This window comes from Colobus angolensis, unplaced genomic scaffold (assembly GCF_000951035.1).
Source record: "Colobus angolensis palliatus isolate OR3802 unplaced genomic scaffold, Cang.pa_1.0 Scaffold263, whole genome shotgun sequence".
Lineage (NCBI taxonomy): Eukaryota > Metazoa > Chordata > Mammalia > Primates > Cercopithecidae > Colobus > Colobus angolensis.
Window position 1 is genome coordinate 1928482 of NW_012115855.1, and position 23139 is coordinate 1951620.

At 41.3% G+C, this 23139-nt stretch overlaps 1 protein-coding gene across 1 annotated transcript in view; it reads right to left on the reverse strand.

The window, feature by feature from the left end:
- Positions 1 to 23139, reverse strand: part of SASH1 (SAM and SH3 domain containing 1) — a 213147-nt gene that overhangs the window by 110509 nt on the left and 79499 nt on the right. The window contains exons 3-4 of the mRNA XM_011947387.1: positions 237 to 287; positions 58 to 107 (exon numbers count right to left, since the gene is read on the reverse strand). Of these exons, the coding sequence (XP_011802777.1) occupies positions 58 to 107; positions 237 to 287 (101 nt within the window). The remainder of the gene's footprint in view (positions 1 to 57; positions 108 to 236; positions 288 to 23139) is intronic.

Consider the following 23139-nt stretch of genomic DNA (forward strand, 5'->3'; position numbering starts at 1 on the left):
TGGACCTAAAAGACACCTTCTCGGAAAGTGATCCTGGGCAGAGGGAGAAAGACTTACTTTCTTTCCACTTCTGGTGTTGACACGGCGCTACAGAAGCCAAGCGACTCCTACAAGAGAAGATTCGTATAGTCAGTGTGGTCAGAGCAGCAGGCTTCATCTGATTTGTACAGAGTGTCACTTAAAAAAAAAAAAAAAAGGCAGAAGCAACACTAGATGATTAAAGTCATTGTGCTTACTTCGATCTGGGACCGCAGCTGAAGTGACGTGGGGCTAGCGTCGGGTTTCTCCTAAAACAGAACAGATGCTGGTTTAACGGGACTTCCAAACATGTCACACACGAGAAAGACAAATAGACATGTAAGAAGAGAGGGGAGGATTCGGGAAAGGTTAGGGTATAGAGTGGGAGGGGATGGCAGAGATAAGAAGATTTTCTGGGAAAACTAAACACTTTTAAAACGAGAGCTCTGGACCCCTAAGACTGAACTATTTTCCAAACTTTGCTGCCAGACTCTGCTGACAATTTTATTGCAGAAGAAAAAAAAAAAGCACAATTTCAGTCAAGGGGACTGACAGCTCATGGTGAAATAATTCTGTGGATATATTTAGTTGGTCACTAGGACACTGAATTTACTGCAGCCCATTTGAGTTTAGCTGTTTTCCAAAGACACTAGAGTTCCAATCCATTTTTTTTTTTTTTTTGGACACAGAGTCTAGCTCTGTCACCAGGCTGGATGCTGGAGTGCAGTGGCGCAAACTCAGCTCACTGCAACCTCCGCCTTCTGGGTTCAAATGATTCTCCTGCCTTAGCCTCCCGAGTAGCTGGGATTACAGGCACGCACCACCATGCTCAACTCATTTTTGTATTTTTAGTAGAGACGGGATTTCACCATGTTGGCCAGGATGGTCTCAATCTCTTGACCTTGTGATCTGCCTGCCTCGGCTTCCCAAAGTGCTGGGATTACAGGCATGAGCCACCGCACCTGGCCCCAATCCAGTTTTAAAGTTCTAAATGTATTCTTAGTAGCTTAGGAGAAGTTGTTAATGTCTTTAGGAAGTTGGCAAGCTAACTGAATGTTATCTTGCAGCCTTAAAAATCACTATACTTCCCTAATACAAATGAACTGACCTGTCTGGAAATTTAAAAACAAATACTCTTAGTATCGATTTGATAAATGAAATATAAATACTTGATATTAAGATGCACTGAGGCCGGCACAGTGGCTCACGCCTGTAATCCCAACACTTTGAGAGGCTGAGGTAGGTGGATCATGAGGTCAGGAGATCCAGACCATTCTGGTCAAGATGGTGAAACCTCATCTCTACTGAAAATACAAAAAAAAAATAGCCAGGCGTGGTTGTGGGCGCCTGTAGTCCCAGCTACTAGGGAGGCTGAGGCAGGAGAATGGCGTGAACCTGGGAGGCAGAGCTTGCAGTGAACACAGATTGCTCCACTGCACTCCAGTCTGGGTAACAGAAAGAGACTCCGTCTCAAAAAAAAAAAAAAAAAAAAAGGATATCATTAAATCGTCAGAGGCAGAGGAATCAAAGAATATTATAGATAAAACCATATACTATAATGCCTTCATTTCATAGTTCAAGGAGGCTGTATCTCCTTTGAAAGTAAAAGAAAATAAAGAGAGATAAAGAAATTACCTGTGATAAAAATAACTATACAAATTATGAATTTCACATGCATCTAATTGTTCAATTGTCCTTTTCATCATTAACACAATTATGAAACTATACCAATACTGAAAAACTTTTGTTGAAGTATAAAAGTAGCAATAAAGTATGAAAATAAGTATAACTCAGAGCAAAGTTATACTTTTAAACAAGGAACAGGAATCCAGTATGAATATAGAATATCAAAATGAATGCGCTTTCATGCAGGATTGTGGAGGAGTGTTCCGGGAATCTGTTGCTCAACAACGTGCATGTGGCTGACAATACTGCACCGCATACTTGGGGAAACTGTTGGGAGTGTGGATTTTACGTTATGTGGGTTCTTTTTTTTTGTTTTGTTTTCCTTTTTTGCCACAACGAAAAACAAAGAAAGAATGTGCTGGGATGAGTACATCTGAGAATGGGATGATTGTTGACAAGCAGTCAGAAAGAGAAATGGGATTTAATGGACAAGAATTTAATGAAATGGTAACTCACTCATCCCCTAATCTCAGGCCCTTGTTTGTTATAAAAAGATATCACAGTGGCATAAAAGCTCCACAGAACTCTCATTAACATCCTCCTGGTTTTTACTGCCACTGTTGTGCATAACAGACATATTTCTGTACCAAATTTGATACACCATTCTACCAAAAAGTATATGGACAATATTCCAAGTGTGAATAGTAGGATGTCAGGCTCAGACACTGTTAACAAAGGGGATATATACTTCTGTACATTTCTGGTGCTTACACACCAACCACAATTTCCCAGGACCTAACCTTTCAGTCTCACATAGAGAAATTTACAAATTTAAACAGCAGGAGGTAAGCAAAAGTATAATTAGTGATTTTTTAATCCCAAATCTTCCTTTCTATTCAGGAGTTGGTACAAAGAACTCAGAGTGATGATGAAACTAAACTGTTAGGTCCTCTGAAATTTTCTCTGAAATTGCCCCTTTAACACCCAATTGCAGCCAATGACCTTCTAAAACCACCAGCAAAAGTGACTGGTTCAGTTCACCTCCACTCCTCCATTTTTACCTTTTCTTCAAGCTGTTCATTTCTACCTCACTAGTAATAGTCATGCTAGGAAACGATTTTTTTTGTTATAACCATTTATCTGCATTTTTTGAATAGATTTTATTTGCTAAGCGCATCATTTGCCATGTCATATCACAAATGTAACGTATATGGTGTGTATGTATGTTGTGGTATGTATGTTACAAATGTAACATATATGGCAAAATGTACCTGTCCCTGCATATACAAAGTAGTAGCTTATTAACAACCATATTAAATGTTTGATGATAAAGAAGCAAAATTTTAATCATTTCATCTTAGCATGTTCATTTGTTACTTAAAATAGGCATTTGATTCTTTTAGCTATTTAAACAAATTTTTTTTTTTAAAGAAACAAGGTCTTGCTATGTTGCCCACGCTGCAGTGTAGTGGCTATTCACAGGCGTGATCATCACGCACTGCCACCTTATGGCCAGAGCTCAAGCCATTCCTCAGCCTCCCAGGTGGCTAGAACTATAGTTCATGACCATGCCTAGCTTGTTTAGCTACTTTTCAGAAAATTGATTGGGGCTATAGTTTGACATATAATGTTAAAATCACGGAGACAGGTAATGTTTTCACGCAGAACATTTGTTTTATCAAGGGCAGCTTACTGATGTTGAGCAGGAGATCTTGTATAGTGATATTTCTAGTGACTTATTTTTTTCAAGACCAAGCAAGAGAATAATTTTTTCAGGACGTCTTATTAATTTTATCCCCCAAGGATAAGAGATTACAGTCATCAATTAGACGCATGTCTTACAGCAAACACATTCTAAAGTAAAAATATTGCACAACTGAGGAGAAGCTTGTAAAGTTATCCACTAAGTTAAGGACCTATGAATGCTTGGAGAGAGAAAAATGGAATTAACTATTGGCAAAATTCCATTATCATAACACTGATGAGTGTCACATGATGTCAATGACAAAAGTGCCGAAGAGTAATTAGTATAATGTGCCATGTGCCATGCACCTGACTGCTCAGCCACGACCCCTTTATTCAGAGAACAGCTGATGGTTTACAATACAGCTCCTGATCTGGATGTCTTAATGTAGGCAGAAATAGTAAACATTGTGAACCTCATCAAAACAGTCATTGAGTATATGTGTAAATATGTGTAACTGTTGGACATGTTGTAAAAAGAAAGGATCACTGAGAAATAAGACCCTTCTCTCCTCCCCCAAACATATGCCAACTGTTTCAGTTACTACTGCCATGTAACAAATCATCCCAAATGAGTGGCATAAACCAACAAGCATCTTATGATCTTCACAGGTTCTGTGAATATGAATTCAGAAAGACAACAGCAGAAAAGGCTTGCTCTGCTCCACAGTGTTTGGAGCCTCTGCTGGGAACATGCAAAAGCTGGGGATGACTTGATGGGTGGGCCGTAATCACTGGAAAGCTTGCTCACTCCCATGTCTGGAAGCCGATGCTAGGGCTGCATGAGTTGCTGAGGCTTCCTCACAGCAGGATGCTGGGTTGTAAGAGTAAGCACATGGAGAAAGGCAGGCAGCAGCTGTATTGCCCCTTTGGCATTTTGGGGTTTTTTATTTTTTATTTTTTTATTTTTTGAGACAGCATCTCATTCTGTTGCCCAGGCTGGAATTCAGTGGCGAGGTCATGGCTCATTGCAGCCTTGACTTTCCAGGCTCAAAGGATCCTCCCACTTCAGCCTCCCAGGTAGCTGGGACTACAGGCACATGCCACCATGCCTGGCTAATTTTTTTGTACTTTGTGTAGAGATGGGGTTTCACCATGTTGCCCAGGATGGTCTCGAACTCCTGGGCTCAAGCACTCTGCCCACCTTGGCCTCCCAAAGGGCTGAGATTCGTATTGCCTCCTATAACAGCCTCCTATGGTAAGATATCTGCCAGAGTCACAAGCCCTCCCAGGTGTTAGAGGGTTCACAGCCCCCTCTCTCAGCTGAGGGAGTGCCAAAGCCACACCATGAGAGCAACATGGATGGCAGACATCGCCGCGGCCAGCTTTGGGAATTACAGTCCACCATGCTGACTGTCAAGGAAATGGGCCTGCTCATGAGTTTTCAAAATGAGGAATGGGGTGCAACCATTTACTCATGACAATATCTGGAAGGATTATCTTGTGGCTTTCACAACATTTACTCAAGTATATCTTGGCAACAGTCAGCCTGAATTATCACTTCAGGTCAAAATATTGCACTGTATTAGGCTGCAATGATCATGTCTCTCATTTCAAACCCGTAATTATAGAAAATTTTAAATATACAAAAGTAAAGAGAAGAGGACAATAAACTCCCCAAATACTACTACCCAGCTCCAACAATCAGCAGTTCAGAGTTGACTGTTTCCTCTATACCTTCACCCTTACTTCATGTTCATCTCATTTTACTTTGAAGAAAATCCCAGACATCAAATCATGAAATATCACCATTTCTAAGTTAAGAATTAGCTATCAGAGTTCCTTAACTGTTGCTCAATCTTGAGCACGTGGCTCTATCACCAAGAATTTCACTGTTTCCTAGCACTGGAGGACTTTCTTTGATCATAAGGAAAAATCATATTTATGCAATTTAGATACTCCATCCAAATGTTGCAAAGGGACATGAAGAAATGCATTCTGAAGTTGAATGTAACTTTAGAGTTTATTAGAAAAGTATTCACTATTGTTTCCTAAGTGTAAAGATATTATCCTTTATTTTATTTTATTTTTTTGAGTCAGAGTCTGGCTCTGTCTCCCAGGCTGGAGTGCAATGGCGTGATCTTCGGCTCACTGCAACTTCCGCCTCCCAGGTTCAAGCGATTCTCCTGCCTCAGTCTCCAGAGTAGCAGGGAATACAGGTACCCACCAGCACGCCCAGCTAATTTTTGCATTTTTAGTAGAGATGGGGTTTCACCATATTGGTCAGGCTGGTCTCTTGGCCAGCCTGGTCTCAAACTCCCGACCTCGTGATCCACCCCCAGCTCGGCCTCCCAAAGTGCTAGGATTACAGGCATGAGCCACCATGCCCGGCAATGCTTTTAATTTTTTTTTCTTATTTCCTCTTCCCTCCAATAGCAACAAGATCTCATTATGTTGCCCAGGCTGGTCTCGAACTCTTGGTCTCAAGCAATCCTTCCACCTCAGCCTCTGAAAGTGCTGGGATTACAGGCATGAGCCACTGCACCTGGCTACATCCTTTAAAATTTCTGAATATGATATGTTCATAAACTTTGCTTGGAAAAAGCATATTCTAAGCAGAATTTAATGAGAAATTACTCCACGATATGGTCCATGTTCAATTAAAGGACTCAGAATGACCTGGGAGAGTCACACAACACTGGTGGTTGAACTTGAATCTTAAGTTAGGGCATTATAATTTAGTTTGAAATGTTTTAAATATGTTAAAAAAAGAAGTGAATTGTGAATTTTTTCTGTGGCTGGTGAGGTGAGAAGATTTTGAAATTTGACCTATAGATTTAATTGCTCATCATTAAGTCACATATGGATACCTTAGTTAAAATGACAAATCTCATTAACATTACAAACTCTTAAAGAAATCCTCCCAAGTTATGTGTGACAGTGAAAACTAAACACAAATATAAATATATCCCAACATGAACACATGCATGTTTGTATATATATGTATGTGTACACATGGAGAAAAAAAACGCTGAGCGTATATCTCACTGAATTTTTTTACCAGCATGTAGTCTTGCATTACTTTTTTCTAAAGATGAAAGATTACATCTTTAGAAAAGATGGGAGGCTGAAGCAGGCAGATCACAAGGTCGGGAGATCGAGACCATCCTGGCTAACACGGTGAAACCCCGTCTCTACTAAAAACACAAAAAATTAGCCTGGCGTGGTAGCTGTAGTACCAGCTACTCAGGAGGCTGAGGTAGGAGAATGGCGTGAACTTGGGAGGCAGAGCTTGCAGTGAGACAAGATTGTGCCACTGCACTCCAGCCTGGGCAACAGTGTGAGACTCTGTATCAAAAAAAAAAAAAAAAGAAAAAGAAATCTCCAGTTCCCCTATGTTTTTAAATTATCTACATGTGTATGTCTATAAATGGAGGAAAAAACATCTGAAAGAATTCTACATGCCAATGGTTACTTCTCAATTTATAACCTTTTCCAATTACTTTAATATATTTTTAAAACACAATAAAAGATAAATATAACAAATCCCTTTGTAATAAAAATATACATATACAAATTATTCACATATTTTTAAAAACATAATAAAAGCCCCCAAAGTTAACTTTGATAACAATTTAAGTTGTAGCCCAACAATTAAGCTAAAAAGCTACCTAAGAAATGTTAAAACAGGCTGGGCATGGTGGCTCATGCCTGTAATCCCAGCACTTTGGGAAGCCAAGGCGGGCGGATCACAAGATCAGTAGTTCGGGATCAGCCTGGCCAATATAGTGAAACCCTGTCTTAATACAAAAATAAGCCAGGTGTGATGGCACGCACCTATAGTCCCAGCTACTCAGGAGGCTGAGGCACGAGAATGGCTTGAACTGGGAGGCAGGAGTTGCAGTGAGCAGAGATCGCGCCACTGCACTCCAGCCTGGGTGACAAAAAAAAAAAAAGAAAAAGAAAAAAGAAACAAAGAGGTATTGACACTTTATTTATCGAGTTAGGTCATGGCTAGTATTAAAATATTTTCTTGATGTGTTAAAATTTGTATATTTTATTACTAATAGAGAAGGACCATGCTGAAATGATTTCATATTTATAGTTTGACTGAAAGAGGCTCCACTATAATATCGTATCGTTAAAAAGAAAAATGAATCAGGTGATCAAAAATCTTACTGGGGAGAAAAACCTCAAATGCATTTATTGTCAGATTGGATAATTTGTAGAAACAATAGTTCCGCAAATGTTTATTGTATCTAACACAGAAGCTAAATAAATAAATCCAACAATAAAAGCAAAACCCAAGTATTGCAAGATGAAATCAGTAGTTTGCCAAAACCAAAGCCAAACCAAATGTGCGCCTGTGTGTGCTTTCACCTGCTTGTGTATGTATACACACACACGTCTACAGTCACACTGAAAGGGACTAGGTCAGATACAAAACTAAGTCTCTGTCCCTAAACGATGACATTCTGGCTTTAGGACCTACATCCCATTGTGCAAAATACCAGATTCAAAAACCCACCCAGGGCAGAATTAGATCCCGGAAAACAAATATCATGCCCTCATCCCCACTCCCACCCAGGGCAGAATAAGGTCCTGGAAAACAGATACCATGCCCTCATCCCCACTCCCACTTTGTCTCCACCTCTTATGGAAATCCACGTTACTCCTCCCTTAATGCTGCCAAGGTTCCAAGACAAATGAACTTCGCAGCTGGAAAAGCAGGAGGGACAAATCCCCCTTCTGTTCCAAAAACGGAGAGGAAGAATACCAGGCGCCCACCAGCTCAGCTCAGTGCCAAGTTCTCCTCCTCCACACTAGGTACAGGAAGGAAGAGGTGGAAAAAGCCAGAGGCGATCGGATGCTTAGCCACATGCAGCTAAAAGTAAAATGCCACATGCTACTTCTGATGCATGCGATTAATGGAGGGATCCAAGCTCTGAACTGCTGGGGAAAGTTGCTGCCGGTCATAGATTTACATGGTTCCTAATGCTTTACAAGATGGCCGTAGAGTTGTGGTATCTCCCAGTTGGCAAACTATACTATATGTGTTTTTCACAGGAGAGATCCTTACCAAGTAACAGATAAAGTAGATGAACAGAAACTTCCAGGTAAACTCTACTTAAAAATATATACATTGGCCAGGTGTGGTGGCTCACGCCTGTAATCCTAGCATTTTGGGAGGCCAAGGCGGGCAAATCACCTGAGGTTGGAAGTTTGAGAACAGCTTAACCAACATGGAGAAACCCCATCTCTACTACAAATACAAAATTAGCCTTGCGTGCCTGTAATCCCAGCTGTTTGGGAGGCTGAGGCATGAGAATCGCTTGAACCCGGGAGGCAGATGTTGCAGTGAGCCGAAATTGTGCCATTGCACTTCACCTGGGCAACAAGAGCAAAACTCAGTTTCAAAAAAACAAAAAAAAAAAATTGTATTACCTTGTACACTATCTAGTATATCTTGGCTTTTATTTGGTTTCCCCCCTCATTACCAATGGGTCCTCATGATCAGATTCAAATAGGTTATTTCTCACCTTTTAAAGGAGGCCCCTTTCTCCATGTTTTAAACCTAAAAATACCATCACATCTTTATTTTTATTGAAAAATCAAAGAGACTGTAACTATTTGCAAAGTTCTGGGAGTCCAAGCTTTGACTCCATGACCTGCTGGCTGCTGTTTAACCTCTCAGTCCTGGCTGACCTGTCTCAGATGAACCAGCCATCCCACTAGATGAGCTCCAGCGGTCAACACATGGATTAGTGCAGGGCAATCAGGCATGTAAATCCCAGGGCAACCTGAAAGTCAACATTCTCACCTTTGCCAGGAAATCATTCCACTCTTGTCCGACTTCCCTATTCCAGTCAATTCACGGAAAATGTGTCAATTTTACCAGGACTTAAAATTCAACATTATCGGCCAGGCATGATGGCTCACACCTATAATGCAGCACTTTGGGAGGTTGAGGTGGGCGGATCATCTGAGGTCATGAGTTTGAAACCAGCCTGGTCAACATGGTGAAACCCTGTCTCTACTAAAAATACAATAATTAGTTGGGTGTGGAGGCAGGTGTCTGTAGTCCCAGCCACTAGAGAGGCTAAGGCAGGAGAATGGCTTGACCCCGGGAGGTGGAGGTTGCAGTGAGCCGAGATTGCGCCACTATACTCCAGCTTGGGCGAGAGTGACTCCATCTCAAAAAAAAAAAAAAAAAAAATCTATTGTCTTAGGAATCTTCTCACTCCCCACTAAATCAGCTGCCCAAAGCTACTGCTTTTCTCTTCCTGAGGTTTCTTGCATCCATCCAGTGAACCCATTCCACTTGTAGTCCTTTGCCTCACAGCTACCTGGGCTACCAGCGTATGGTTGCATGGAAAGTACTGTCAGCTGGGAGACTGGAGTCCAGTTCTGCTCCTCACTGCAGTGCAACCTTTAGAACCTGTTTTATTTTGTTTGGTTTGGTTTTTCCAATGGCAACAAAAGGCAAATGGACCACTTGATAATCTTTAGGGTCCTTTTTACTCTAAAAGGACTGTGATAAGTGGTGTCATGCCCCTCTAATCACTATTGTCAACTCCATCTTCTGGAAATAGTACTCTGTGTCTCTGCTATTCAAAATACGATTTGTGGACCATCTGCATTAGCATCACCTGGGAACCTGCTATACATCCAGTTGTGGTCCCATCCCAAACCTCCTGAATCAAAATCTGCAACTGGCCAAAATTCCCCAGTGATGTGTACTGTTTGAGAAACTCACTGCTTCTGTGTCACTTCTCTCTTTCAAATCCTTCATGGAGGCCAGGTGCAGTGGCTCACTCCTGTAATCCTAACACTCTGGGAGGCCAAGGTAGGTGGATTGCTTGAGGTCAGGAGTTCGAGACCAGCCTGGCCAACAGTGTGAAACCTCATCTCTACTAAAAATACAAAGATTAGCCGGGCATGGTGGCATGCACCTATAATCCCAGCTACTTGGGAGGCCGAGGCAGGAGAACTGCTTGAACCCAGGAGGCGAAGCCTGCAGCGAGCTGAGATGGCACCACTGCACTCCAGCCTGGGTGACAAAGCGAGACTCTGACTAAAACAAAACAAAATAAAATTCACAAAATCTTTCATGGAAACACAATACACACAGGATGAAGTCCACGTTTTGGAAGAAGGCCCTTCACCAAATAGCCTGATCATAAACCCTCTTAGTGAACAATTACCATGTCCTCTGTTCTCTGAGTGCAGACTGAGCCTGGTGTCTCACTTCTGCTTATGCTACTTAGAATGTTTCTCCTTCCTATCCATCCAAATTTACTCATCCTTTAGTCCCAATTCCAATATGCTCTCCTTTTTAACCTTCTCTGCCCACTTGTGCCTTAAATGACATGCCTGAGTATGGACATGCCAATGATTAGCCACATCACATAATCGTTAAATTTACCTATAGGTAGCAACTCTTCTACTCACTTCCTGGTTTTCCTCAACTAGACTGTAAATGGCCTTCCAATGAATTCCTGTTGAAATTCATTGTGTGCTGCCACAATCCATCAAAATCTATTTACTTAGCATTTATTATCTGCCAGGACATCCCCTTGAGAATGCTACTTTCTACAGCCTTGCACAGGCTCTCTGTACAAGGGAGTACTACTGGGAATCTATTGGTTTGTTTTGTAATTTTTGTTTTTGTGTTTTTTAAAGAGATGGGATCTTGCTTTGTCGCCCAGGCTAGAGTACAGTGGTGTGACCATAGCTCACTACAGCTTTGACCTCTGAGACTCAAGTCATCCTCTTGCCTCAGGCTACCAAGTAGCTGGGGCTGTGCGTACACACCACCATGCCTAATTTATTTTTTTTGAGATGGAGTCTTGCTATGTTGGCTAGGCTGATCTCAAACTCCTGGCCTCAAGCAAGCCTCCCACCTCAGCCTCCCAAAGTGGTGGAATTAGAAGTGTGAACAATTGTCCTAGTCCTGGTTTGTTCAAATTGGATCACTTTGCCAATAAGCCTGACTCTTTTTCCATTCCTTTTTTTTTTTTTTTTTAAAGAGACAGGGTCTTGCTGTGTCACCCAGGCCTAGGTTGGAGTGCAGTCATAGTTCACTGCAGCCTTGACCTCCCAGGCTCAAGCAATCTTCCTGCCTCAGCCTCCTGGATAGCTGGGACTACAGGTATGTGCTACCATGCTCAGCTTCCTTCTTTTAATTTGTGTTTGTACTTTTACTGTATGGTACGTGTGTTTTCATGTTTTTATTTAAGATTTACTTTGGGATTGCAGAGTTACACTAGGAAGTAAAAGTAATTCAACAAATATTTAAGATCTATGACTTAGATACATAAGAACTTAAAACAGAATGTTGTTACGTTTAATCACTTTTAGGTAAAAATCAGTAGTGGCCTGTCAGTTTCTTCATCCATACCTAACTCTGCAGCTTTTCATGTCTCATTTCACCCATATTGCTTGAGGTGTAACAGAAGATGTTAGTCATTGTTCTGAACCCCCACAAGCTCTTGGCCTGGTATAAGAAATTTTCTTCCGAGTGAAACTGAAGGAAAAATATTCTCATCCCACCATATCAAAGAAGAAAGGTTCTAAGGGGGAAATTTTTATTTCACAGCTGAAGAATTCTATTCCACCAACTGCAACCTTAAAGTCTCACCATAATCAAGGGATCAGTGAATTTCTGCAAGCTTTCATAAGAAAGAAACCTGAAGTGGCAATTTCCACTCAGTCATTAATGCTCTGTGTTAAAATAATTGAGTATTTTGCTGTGTTAATTTATATACTTTATTTTTCTTTTTTTTTTTTTTGAGATAAAGTTTCACTCCTGTGGCCCCGGCTGGAGTGCAGTGGCACCATCTCAACTCACTATAACCTCCGCCTCTCAGGTTCAAGCAATTCTCCTGCCTCAGCCTCCCGAGTAGCTGGGATTACAGTTGTGTACCACCATGCCGGCTAATTTTTGTATTTTTAGTAGAGATAGGGTTTCATCATGTTGGCCAGGCTGTCGCAAACTCTTAACCTCAAGTGATCAGCCTGCCTTGGCCTCCCCAAGTGCTGGGATTACAGGCATGAGCCACCACCCCCCCGCCTGATAGTTTATATTCTGCAGTATTAGTTACTTATTTATTTAGGCCTCACCACATTCCAAAAAATGACGTAAGGTGGCTAAGTAACTTAGTTCAGTGTTACATGATAAAAGTAAAAAGCTAAAGAGCTAATTAATTTCTATGATACAAATAGCAGAGGAAACAAGACTATAAAGTAGAGTAGACCCAGGGATTCGGTTAGTTCATAAAAGGTAAGCCATGGGATACCACAGTACAGATGGACCACATGCTCAGTTACGAGATGGATGTTACTATACTTTTATGTCTTAAGGTAGCCATAGGAATCTTTCCCCAAGTAAAAATTTCTCCTCTGGCTTCTGGCAGAGATAACACACTATTATTCTGAAATATATCACATGGAAAATTCTGGAAGAAGTCACCTTGCTCTGGAAATGCTTTCACACTGGGCAAAGCTGAAATTAGGTCTGAGATCCCCGAGTGAAAGCAGAGGAGCATACCAAGCGGGCCTCCCTGAGGTCCACACTCCCCTACCCATTCGGAGGAGTCAAGAAGTACCCAGGGCAGGAGCAGAAATCAGTCTGGGAGGACAAGAGGGTGAGTTCCACCATCCTGAAGCATGGCTGTGCTAAAACACATCAGAGTTGAATTGGTTAAATTCAGGAGTAATTTGAATCTAAGAGGGTCAAGCTTGGTGCTCCCACACCTCATGTCAAACAAGGCATATAATTCTTTAATGTCTAAACTGTCTTTGTTTAAAAATATGTACTAGATCGTTTAAGCTACAACTTTACCAATGTTGAGTGCATACCACATACCAAGCATTTTGCATGGAGACAAGAATAAGATCTATACACCACAATGTGGCAATGGATCATTTCAAGAAGATGTGGGTGTTGTGTTAGAAGAATGCACCTTTTACAGTGTACAAAACATCGGTTATATAAATGTAATCATTAAAAGGCACAGTGTCCATGAAGACATTTTAGTTATCCTAAAAAACGAACCCAACAAGTTCTATAATTCAATTTTTCACTCTACTAGCAGGACTTGGCATATCCACACTATAACCCACTCCCTGGGTGCATTTCCCAGGGGTACAGACCATGATATCTGGCCATTCTAGATGGTAGTGGCCATCCCCAGAATCCTCTCACCCTCCCTGTTCTCATCCCATGCTTCCTAAGTGATCTTCTTTGCTTTTTTTGAGACTCTGTCTCGCTCTGTTGCCCAGGCTGGAGTGCAGTGTGCAGTGGCACAATCTCAGTTCACTACAACCTCTGCCTCCTGGGTTCAAGTGATTCTCCTGCCTCAGCCACCCAAGTAGCTGGGATTATAGGCATGCACCATGCACACTGAGCTTTTATATATATATTGTATTTTTAGTAGAGATGGGGTTTTGCCATGTTGACCAGTCTGGTCTCGGACTCCTGGACTCAAGTGACCAGCCCGCATCAGCCTCCCAAAGTGCTGGGATTACCAGCGTGAGCCACCATGCCCGACCACTAAGTAATCTTCTGAGTACATCTGGTTGCTCACTGGGATTGACTAACATGAGACAAAAGTGACAGGAAGCCCTACATAAGCTCATTTCCTTTTGCTTTCTCTGTTTTTTTTCCATCTCCTCTTGCATCTAATCATTCCATCATTTTAAAAAATATTTACTGAGCCCATAAGTCAATGAGGATAAAACAGTGAAAGAGACACACATTGCTTCCATCTAGGGGCTTCCATCTAGTGAATTATAAAGTCACTCATTTTGCATTTCAACTCTTAAGCCACAGGTGCAACACTCCTTCTATTCTGGCACCAGGTTCATGACATCTGGGTAACTGTGCTTGGCTGTGCACGCCACATTTCCGGGGGACAATGGAAACCAGAGCACCTTCACTAGAATGGTGTCTGGAAATGGTGTCAAATACTCAGGATCAATTGGAGGAAGCAGGGCTGTTTACATAGAGAAGGGAAGAAAAATATAAACATGGGAAAGGCTTCCAGGGAGCAGGGAACTGCCCAGTGAAGAGCTGCCCAACCTCTTTCCCCACAGCGGTCCCTGACAATGATAGCACACTGCACACTAGGAGAAACTGAGAAGATTTTAAATGGGAAAAAAAGTACTTTATTTATTTATTTATTCATTTACTTACTTATTTATTTATTTTGAGATGGAGTTTCACTCTTGTTGCCCAGGCTAAAAGAGTGCAGTGGCACAATCTCGGCTCACTGCAGCCTCCGTCTCCCAGGTTCAAGCCATTCTCTTGCCTCAGCCTCCCCAGTAGCTGGGATTAGAGGTGCCCGCCACCACACCCAGCTAAGTTTTGTATTTTCAGTAGAGACGGGGTTTCACCATGTTGGCCATACTAGTTTTGAAGCCCTGACTTCAGGTGATCCGCCCTCCTTGGCCTCCCAAAGTGCTGGGATTACAGGTATGCGCCACCACACCTGGTCAAAAGTATTCTTTTAAAATAATATCTAATGACCATCGAGAAAATAAAATCAGGCCAGACACGGTGGCTCAGAGAGGCTGAGACAGGAGAATCACTTGAACCTGGGAGGCAGAGGTTGCAGTGAGCCAAGATCGTGCCACTGCACTCCAGCCTGGGGGACAGAGGGAGACTCAGGGAAAAAAAAAAAAAAAGGAGGAGGGGGAGGGGAGCGGAGCGGAGGGAAGGGAAGAGAGAAAAGAAAATCAGAGTATTAGTGAAGATATTAAATACTGAATTGACATAATACTTTCAAATAAAATATTTTCCAATTTTTTCAAGAACCTTGAGCTTACTTCTTTGAAAATAACTGTTTGAAGTAACTGTCTATATGCTTGAAAGAACTACACGCCATTCCAGATCAAGATGTTCAATGATGACCTCTTGATTAGTAACAAGAAGTTTTACTCAAACTAAGAGGTAAAAATTATTTTAACCTTTTTTACAACCATTTTAAATTTATTAAGCATTTTACAGCCAACAGAAATATGGCAATTTCTATTTCAAGAATGTAACAGCACCTTATTTCATTAACAGACATAGTGAAATCTCTTATGAAAACATAACATATTTTAAATCTAGTTTAATTTTTTGATGAGGTACTATAATATACTGACAAAGTTCTTTTGTGTAGCCTTGTACATGCAGTGTTCACCCTGAAGCTAGCTTGGCCACGCTGGTCCAGAGCTGCCTCCCACCATACCTGACCACTGCACCTTGCACTCCATGTCTGAAGCTTCAATCCACCTCTTCCACGAGCTTCAGGGACCCTTGACTGTGATGGCCAATTTTGCCACGAAAGTGCGTATCACCCATCCTGTGTACTGCTCATGGGAGTCACATACACCGCTCTGCCCTGGGACCATGCTCCCATAAGCCCTGTCAGTGGTTCTGAAACTTAGTGCCTTGCAATCCCTGGAGGGTATCTTAAACACAGATTGCTGGGTCCTACCCAAGAGTTTAATCTGCATTTTTACCACGTTGCCACGTGACGCTGATGCTGCAGGCTGGGGAACCACACTTCGAGAACTACTGGTCCAAAGAAGGCTGCTCAGAGTTGCTTCTAGTCAGATTCAGGGACCTGCAGGTGAAGGGGTAAGTATATCTGGAGCCCCGCTTGAAGTCTGCCCTGGTTTTCAGTGCCCTAGAAGGGATGATCAAGACTAAGAATTTTAAAGTTAAAAGGAGGCTGGACTCAGTGGCTGACACTAGTAATCCCAGTGCTACGGGAGGCCCAGGCAGGAAGATCCTTAGAGGCCAGGAGTTTGAGGTTACAGTGAGCTATGATTGTACCACTGCACTGCAGCCTGGGCAAACAGAACAAAGCCCCGTCTGGCTGGACATGGTGGCTCACACCTGTAATCCCAGAACTTTGGGAGGCCGAGGTGGGCGGACAACTTGATGTCAGGAATTTGAGATCAGCATGCCAACATGGTGAAACCCCATCTCTACTAAAAATATAAAAATTAATCAGGCATGATAGCACATGCCTGTAATACCAAATACTCGGGAGGCTGAGACAGGAGAATCAGTTGAACTCAGGAGATGGAGGCTGCAGTGAGCTGAGATTGTGCCACTGCACTCCAGCCTGGTCCCGAAAAAGGAAGAAGCAGAAGCAGAAGAAGAGGAAGAAGCAGCAGCAGCAGAATAAGCAGCAGAAGAAGCAGAAGCAGAAGAAGCAGCAGAAGCAGAGGAAGAGGAAGAGGAAGAGGAAGGGGAAGGGGAAGGGGAAGAGGAAGAGGAAGGAGAAGGAGGAGGAGAAGGAGAAGGAGGAGGGGGAGAAGAAGAAGGAGGAGAAGGAGAAGGAGAAGGAGGAGAAGGAGGAGAAGGAGGAGAAGGAGAAGGAGGAGGAGGAGGAGAAAAAGACACTATCTCTAAAAGAAAAAAAAATTAAAAAGACAAAGATGGACTCACCACCATTTTATTAAAAAGGATGGGGGAGGAGGGCAAGCAGAGCCAGGTGTCCAACAATAGAATAAATTACTTACAACACGTGGAAACCACATCAATGGAGCATTCAGGCTTGACTGCAGGACTGTCTGCTGTCTGGGATGGGGAGTTTTTTCAAGTTTGTTTGCTTGTTTGTTTGTTTGTTTTTCAGAAACTGGTCAGACCTCTGACTGACTACTATAATTCCACTACTTGATTGGAGTGTAATCATTGGAAATAAAATTAAGTTATTGTGGCATGATTTATCTTTTACATGATTTTTTTTTAATGGTAGAAGGAACTACAAGTTCTAGCCCAATGACTCAAACATTTGAAACAGATGACCTTCAGAATTTGGCAACAACCTATAACTGAACAAACATTTATGTCTTCATCTATTCAACCAGTGTTTCCTGACCAGTTTGTACTCAGTTGACGTGCTGGGTACTGGCAGTATAAAAAAATAGTCACTGACCTTCAGGAGCTCACAGTTAAGTAAGAGAAACAGTAACTGAGAATATAAAAAACTAAAGGCTCTCATGTTATCATATAAATAACGTTGGAACTTATTAGTATGCAGATTGGGTGACTGAATGGGGGATTTACAAAATTATGTAGCCTGATCAAACAGGAGGCGCTAAATGTGGATGGTTTCTCTAATAGATCAGCTCACATTTTGTCCTAATGAAGTGTCACTATTATTGTTGTCTTTGCTGTTGTAAAATCAAGTGGTGCTATCATGACATTTAACCACTTTCCTTTCTCATTCTCTGAACCATATTTTCAAACCATCTTTAAATACTGTGTAACCATCTTTAAAAAACTCCAGAATCAATTGCAAGCCAATACATTTTGAAATCATCAGCCACAAACTTGCTTTTAAAATAAATAAACTTTTGAATTAGTCATGTTGTATAAAAAACACATGGGGCCGGGCAGGGTGGCTCACGCCTATAATCCCAACACTTTGGGAGGCCGAGGCAGGTGGATCAGAAGGTCAAGAGATTGAGACCATCCTGGCCAACATGGTGAAACCCTGTCTCTAATAAAAATACAAAAATTATCTGGGTGTGGTGGCGCGCACCTGTAGTCCCAGCTACTCAGGAGGCTGAGGCAGGAGAATTGCTTGAACCCAGGAGGCAGAGGCTGCAGTGAGTCAAGATCACGCCATTGCACTCCAGCCTGGTGACATAGCAAGACTCCATCTCAAAACACACACACACACACACACACACACACAGATAGGTATCATATTATTTGAGAAACAAAATATATAAAAATTGGAATCTCAGCGACAAATGGCAAACTTTAGCCCAGGGCAAACTTTTTATTGGTCTATTATAAATGCTTGCAAAATCAGGTTTATAATGGAAACACCGGCAGACAAAGTCCCAATGTAATATACATAAATGACATGTTTCTGTTCTTGTATAGTGATTTTCCTCCCTTCTGAGCATTAATCTTTGAATGGCTTACTCTATAAATTATGAAACTTAGTTCAAAAGCAAATGAAATTTAAAATACCCATTTATTGAATGGCAAAAGTGCCATGTTGAAATTACTGTGATTTATCTGTGTCTGCAATGGTTACTATAGCAAACATACTTCATTGCTCAAAATTATTACCTTGTTGCATAGTTTACTCTGGTTTAAACATAAATTTATCCCGCTGTTAAAAACAGCAGCTGTTTGTCAGGGTCGTGTTCATTCATCCACAGCCACAAGGCCCAACTTTTTCTTTCTACAACTCTAAAGTGGCACACTGACGTATACACATAACACTCACTTTCTGGAAACCAATTAAATTCACACGGATCACTGACTACTAATATGGGAGGAGGGGACAAGGTGGAGTACTGTTTCTCCAGAACAGAGTTCATCTCCATGCTCACATGCCTACTTGGACCCCACATGGTTCTGGCAGCTCAGGCAGAAAGCATAGATTGGCACTATAAAAGCAGCCCTGTCTGCAAAACAAATGGGATTCTTGGGCATTGGTGCTTGTGGGCACTGCCATCCCAGTGACTGAGTCACTGCTGCTGTGCCTAGGAAGAGAGATTCTGGTTGAAAAGCCAACCTTTCCTCCATACGAAGAGAAGGGCCCGCTCCTTTCCCTCCTCACCATTTACCTGGTAGAGAAGTTGTGCAAAAATGCATCCTCTCCACCTGGGAGAAATGTGCCACATTCATGATAATGGACTAAATGGCTCACTATATAAAAAGTGCTGATAAATAAACAAGAAAGATATTACTTTAAATAGAAAAATGAGCAAATGACTTTAAGAGATGAGTCAGAAAAATAAGGATAGAAAAATATGTGTGTTCTTATAAATAACGAGAGAAATATAGCTTAAAAGCACAGTAAGATTACTTTTCAAACTGGTAACTTTTTCTCCCTAAATACTGGAAAGTATAAAATAAGAACAGGGCAGGAGTGCTGCTGGTGGGAGTGCAGACTGTAGAATATTTCCAGGTGATCAACAGTGTTTCAAAAGTCTTTCAAATGTTCCTACTTTTCAGCCTGCTACACTCCTATCTAAAAATTGGCCCTGGCTGGGCAAGGTGGCTCATGCCTGTAATCCCAGCATTTTGGGAGGCCGAGGTGGGTGGATCACCTGAGATCAGGAGTTCAAAACCAGCCTGGCCAACATGGTCAAACCCCGTCTCTACTAAAAATACAAAAATTAGCTGGGCGTGGTGGCACGAGTCTGTAGTCCCAGCTACAGGCTCTGTTTGGAGACAGAGTGAGACCCTGTCTCCAAAAGAAAAAAAAAAAGAAAAAAAGAAAGAAGTGACCATGAACATCTTTAAATATATATTTTTACCTTAAGAGTTCACTGTCTTCCTAGGGCCAATTATTTTTATCATTTATTATTATTATTTTTTCTGAGACGGAGTCTCGCTCTGTTACCCGGGAGTGCACTGGAGTGCAATGGCAGAATCTCGGCTCACCACTACCTCTGCCTCCCAGGTTCAAGTGATACTCCTGCCTCAGCCACCCTGAGTAGCTGGGATTACACGCATGTGCCAACACGCTCAGCTAATTTTTTTGTATTTTTAGTAGAGGCGGGGTTTTGCCATGTTGGCCAGGCTAGTCTCGAACTCCTGACCTCAAATGATAAACCCACCTCAGCCTCCCAAAGTGCTAGGATTACAGGTGTGAGCCACCGTGTCCAGCCACTTATTTCTATAATAACAAAAAATTGGAAATTGCCTAAATAGTTCAAATTGGGGGACACAAATTATGATAATACTCAAAGACAAAGGGTACATAATGATTTTTAAAAATATGGAACAATAATTCATAAGGGAAAGGTATTCTTTGGTGAAGATTAAGGAATATGAACAAGCACACCATATACACAGCTTGAAGTCATTGTATATTTTGGTATATGGTGTACATATATAAACAGTGGCATGTAATTTTGTATGGGGAAGGAAATTTTGTATGTTTTTTTCACTGGTGTATCTTCAGAACCTAGCAGAGTGTCTAGCACTTAATAGATACTCAATATTTACAGAACAGATGTATATATAAGACAAAAGCATTTGGTTATATCTGAGTTGCATGTGTGAATGGGGACTTAAGTATCACCTTTATTTTTTCAGGCCTTCAGACTTTTCTACAATGTATATATACAAATTTTGAGTTGAAAGCAAAACAAAAATGTTTCCGCTTAAAATCAGTTTTTCTTAATGTTATTCCTTCTACAGACCCAGAGTCAGATTTGATCTAAAATTTATATACACAAACATGCACACTATCAAGATTCTACACAACTGAGATACAGAAAGAAGGTCCATGACATAGAAGATCCACGTTAACTTTTTAAAATCATATATAACAAACTTCTTTTCACACAGAGATCTTTGCGGGGCACTTGTCATTTAGAGATACATTATTCAATACGTACATACTTATTTTTTTACTGTATTATATTAATGAGGATTTTTGACACATCAATAATGCAGAATTTTTCTCACAGAAATTTTGCTTTACTTTCCCTTTTTCTTAAAACTCCTTGTTGACTCTCCTTTCCTGTAGCATGAAAAGGAAGAATTAAAGTATTTTCTTGTTGTCTCTTAACTGGCCTCAATCAGTTAAATACCACCAGGGTGTTAATTACAAAACACTTATTTCATATAAGGTTATGCATATTACTGCATAGAAAGTCTCCATGTACACAAACAAAGCCAATTTCCCCCTAGCACATAGCATTTCTTTTTCTCAGGAAAAGCAAACAAGCAAAAACCCAGAAGAGTACAAACAGGAAACCTATTACGACCTGCTCTCCAAGGGCAGAAAACAGATGGATGGTCCTTTCCTAGCATCTGTAGCAGAGCAGATAAAAGCAGCGAGTCTGAACACAATGACTGATGTGGCTGAGAAACAGGACAGGAGGGCAGACTGCATCCCCAGTACTACATGGTCATCTAAAAAGGATGACGCAAACCTAGAGATATGATTGTTATTTAAAGCACAGGGACAATAAAGAGTCTTACATGAGTACTATCAGATCTGTTTTTTAAAGAGCCATAATCCCTATAGTGACATAGCATCAACCTCAAAGTCATCCACATTTTCTCTGTCAAGCCCTAAAACAACGTATGCAAACTCAAAGCACTCACACTTGAATTAAAGAGAATCCAAAGAGGGTGCTCACTGTTGCCACAAAATCCCAAACTAGAATGAGAAACCATTAGCATCCCAGTACAGATTTTAAATATTCTACCTATACGTTTTGAAAGTTGCTACGAACACTCTTTGAATATTTCAAATTTTAATCACCAAATGGCCTTCACAACTCATGAAAATGCTTATTACCTGAAAGAGAAAATGATCTTTGGAAATGGAGAGGATTTGTCTGTTTTTGCCAGAAATTATTCACAGAGCAACAAGTAAATTTCTCAAATTTCACGAAAAATATTATAAAGCTGGAGTGAGCAATATGCCACCTGACAATGCCAGAATGGACAGGAGATGGGAGGGGAGTAAGTTTCAAGGAAGATTCAATGTTGAGGAAAGGACTGGCTGTATCGAAACTGCAGAGGGCTTTCAAAGTTATCATCTGAGGACAGAAGAAGGGTTATGATTTGGAATCTGGAGATTAAGGTGTATTCTTCACAGAACTTTAGAGAAATTAAAGATGCTGCCTCCTCCTGATCCCCTAAGACTGGCCTTAGGCCTTTCCTGATCCCCTAAGACCAGATCAGGTGCTTCCATTGGAATACTGCACCACACTATCTGTGTACTCAGACTTCAGTGTACCCTGGGCACAGGCCATGGGTTGCTCACTTTTAACATCTCAAGACCTAGTGAAGTGCCTGGTTCAGACTAAGTATCTAATAAATATTTGTATTGTGAATTCAAAAAGGAATAGAGCAGAGAAGACTGGAAGTAGAGACACCATCACACATAAAGCCCGGTGCCTATTTAAAGTCCTACTGTGTTTTTAGTTGCTGGTTACTAACATTGTATAATTTGACTGACAAAGCATGAGAAAGACAGTATGTTCAACAGTGAAGCAAAACAATGATAGAAACATGCTCACAGAAGGACAGAAACCATGTTAAGTGCTATATATAACTTCTACCACAAGTGCAAGGGTTTTGTCAGGGATCATGTAAACTGCCATTTGTCCTTGTTTATCCTGAGTAGGGAGCCAGGGAAAAGCTGAATGGCGTGGTAATGAAATACATAGAAGTAAATTAACTATTTTCTTGAAAATTCCCTCTTAAATAACTATACGCAAGTGGTAAACAAAAAAATTGAAATGATGGCTGATTCGGTTATTTACACCTAGATGTTGTCAAAATTAACTATAGAAAGAACAGTGACAAACACCTTTGGAGCTACCAAACATCTACGCACCTCATAAGCCCCAAGTATTCACTAAGTACCAACTAGGACCACCGGGTTTGTTTTCAGATTGCATCCCACTTCCCCACCTTTTGTTAATCACAACATCTCCACCTATCAATTGAGTACATGTGCCAGGGCCAATCCTGGAGTTCCAGGTGCTTCTGTAGTGCTTTCTGGTTCATCATAACCATTATCATCATCAAAGTTATCATCATCAACGTGATTATCACCATCTTCATCTTCTTCTTTGCTTCATTCCCATCATTGCCAACATATATCTAATGCTAACTGGGTGCCATACACCATTCTAAGCACTTTTTTTTCCATGTAATCTGAAAAAAACTTACAAGGTAGGAACGTTGCCTATTTCCAGTTTGTTTTGTTTTTTTTTAAAAACCAATGAGGAGGCCGGGCGCAGTGGCTCACGCCTGTAATCCCAGCACTTTGGGAGGCCGAGGCGGGTGGATCACGAGGTCAGGAGATCAAG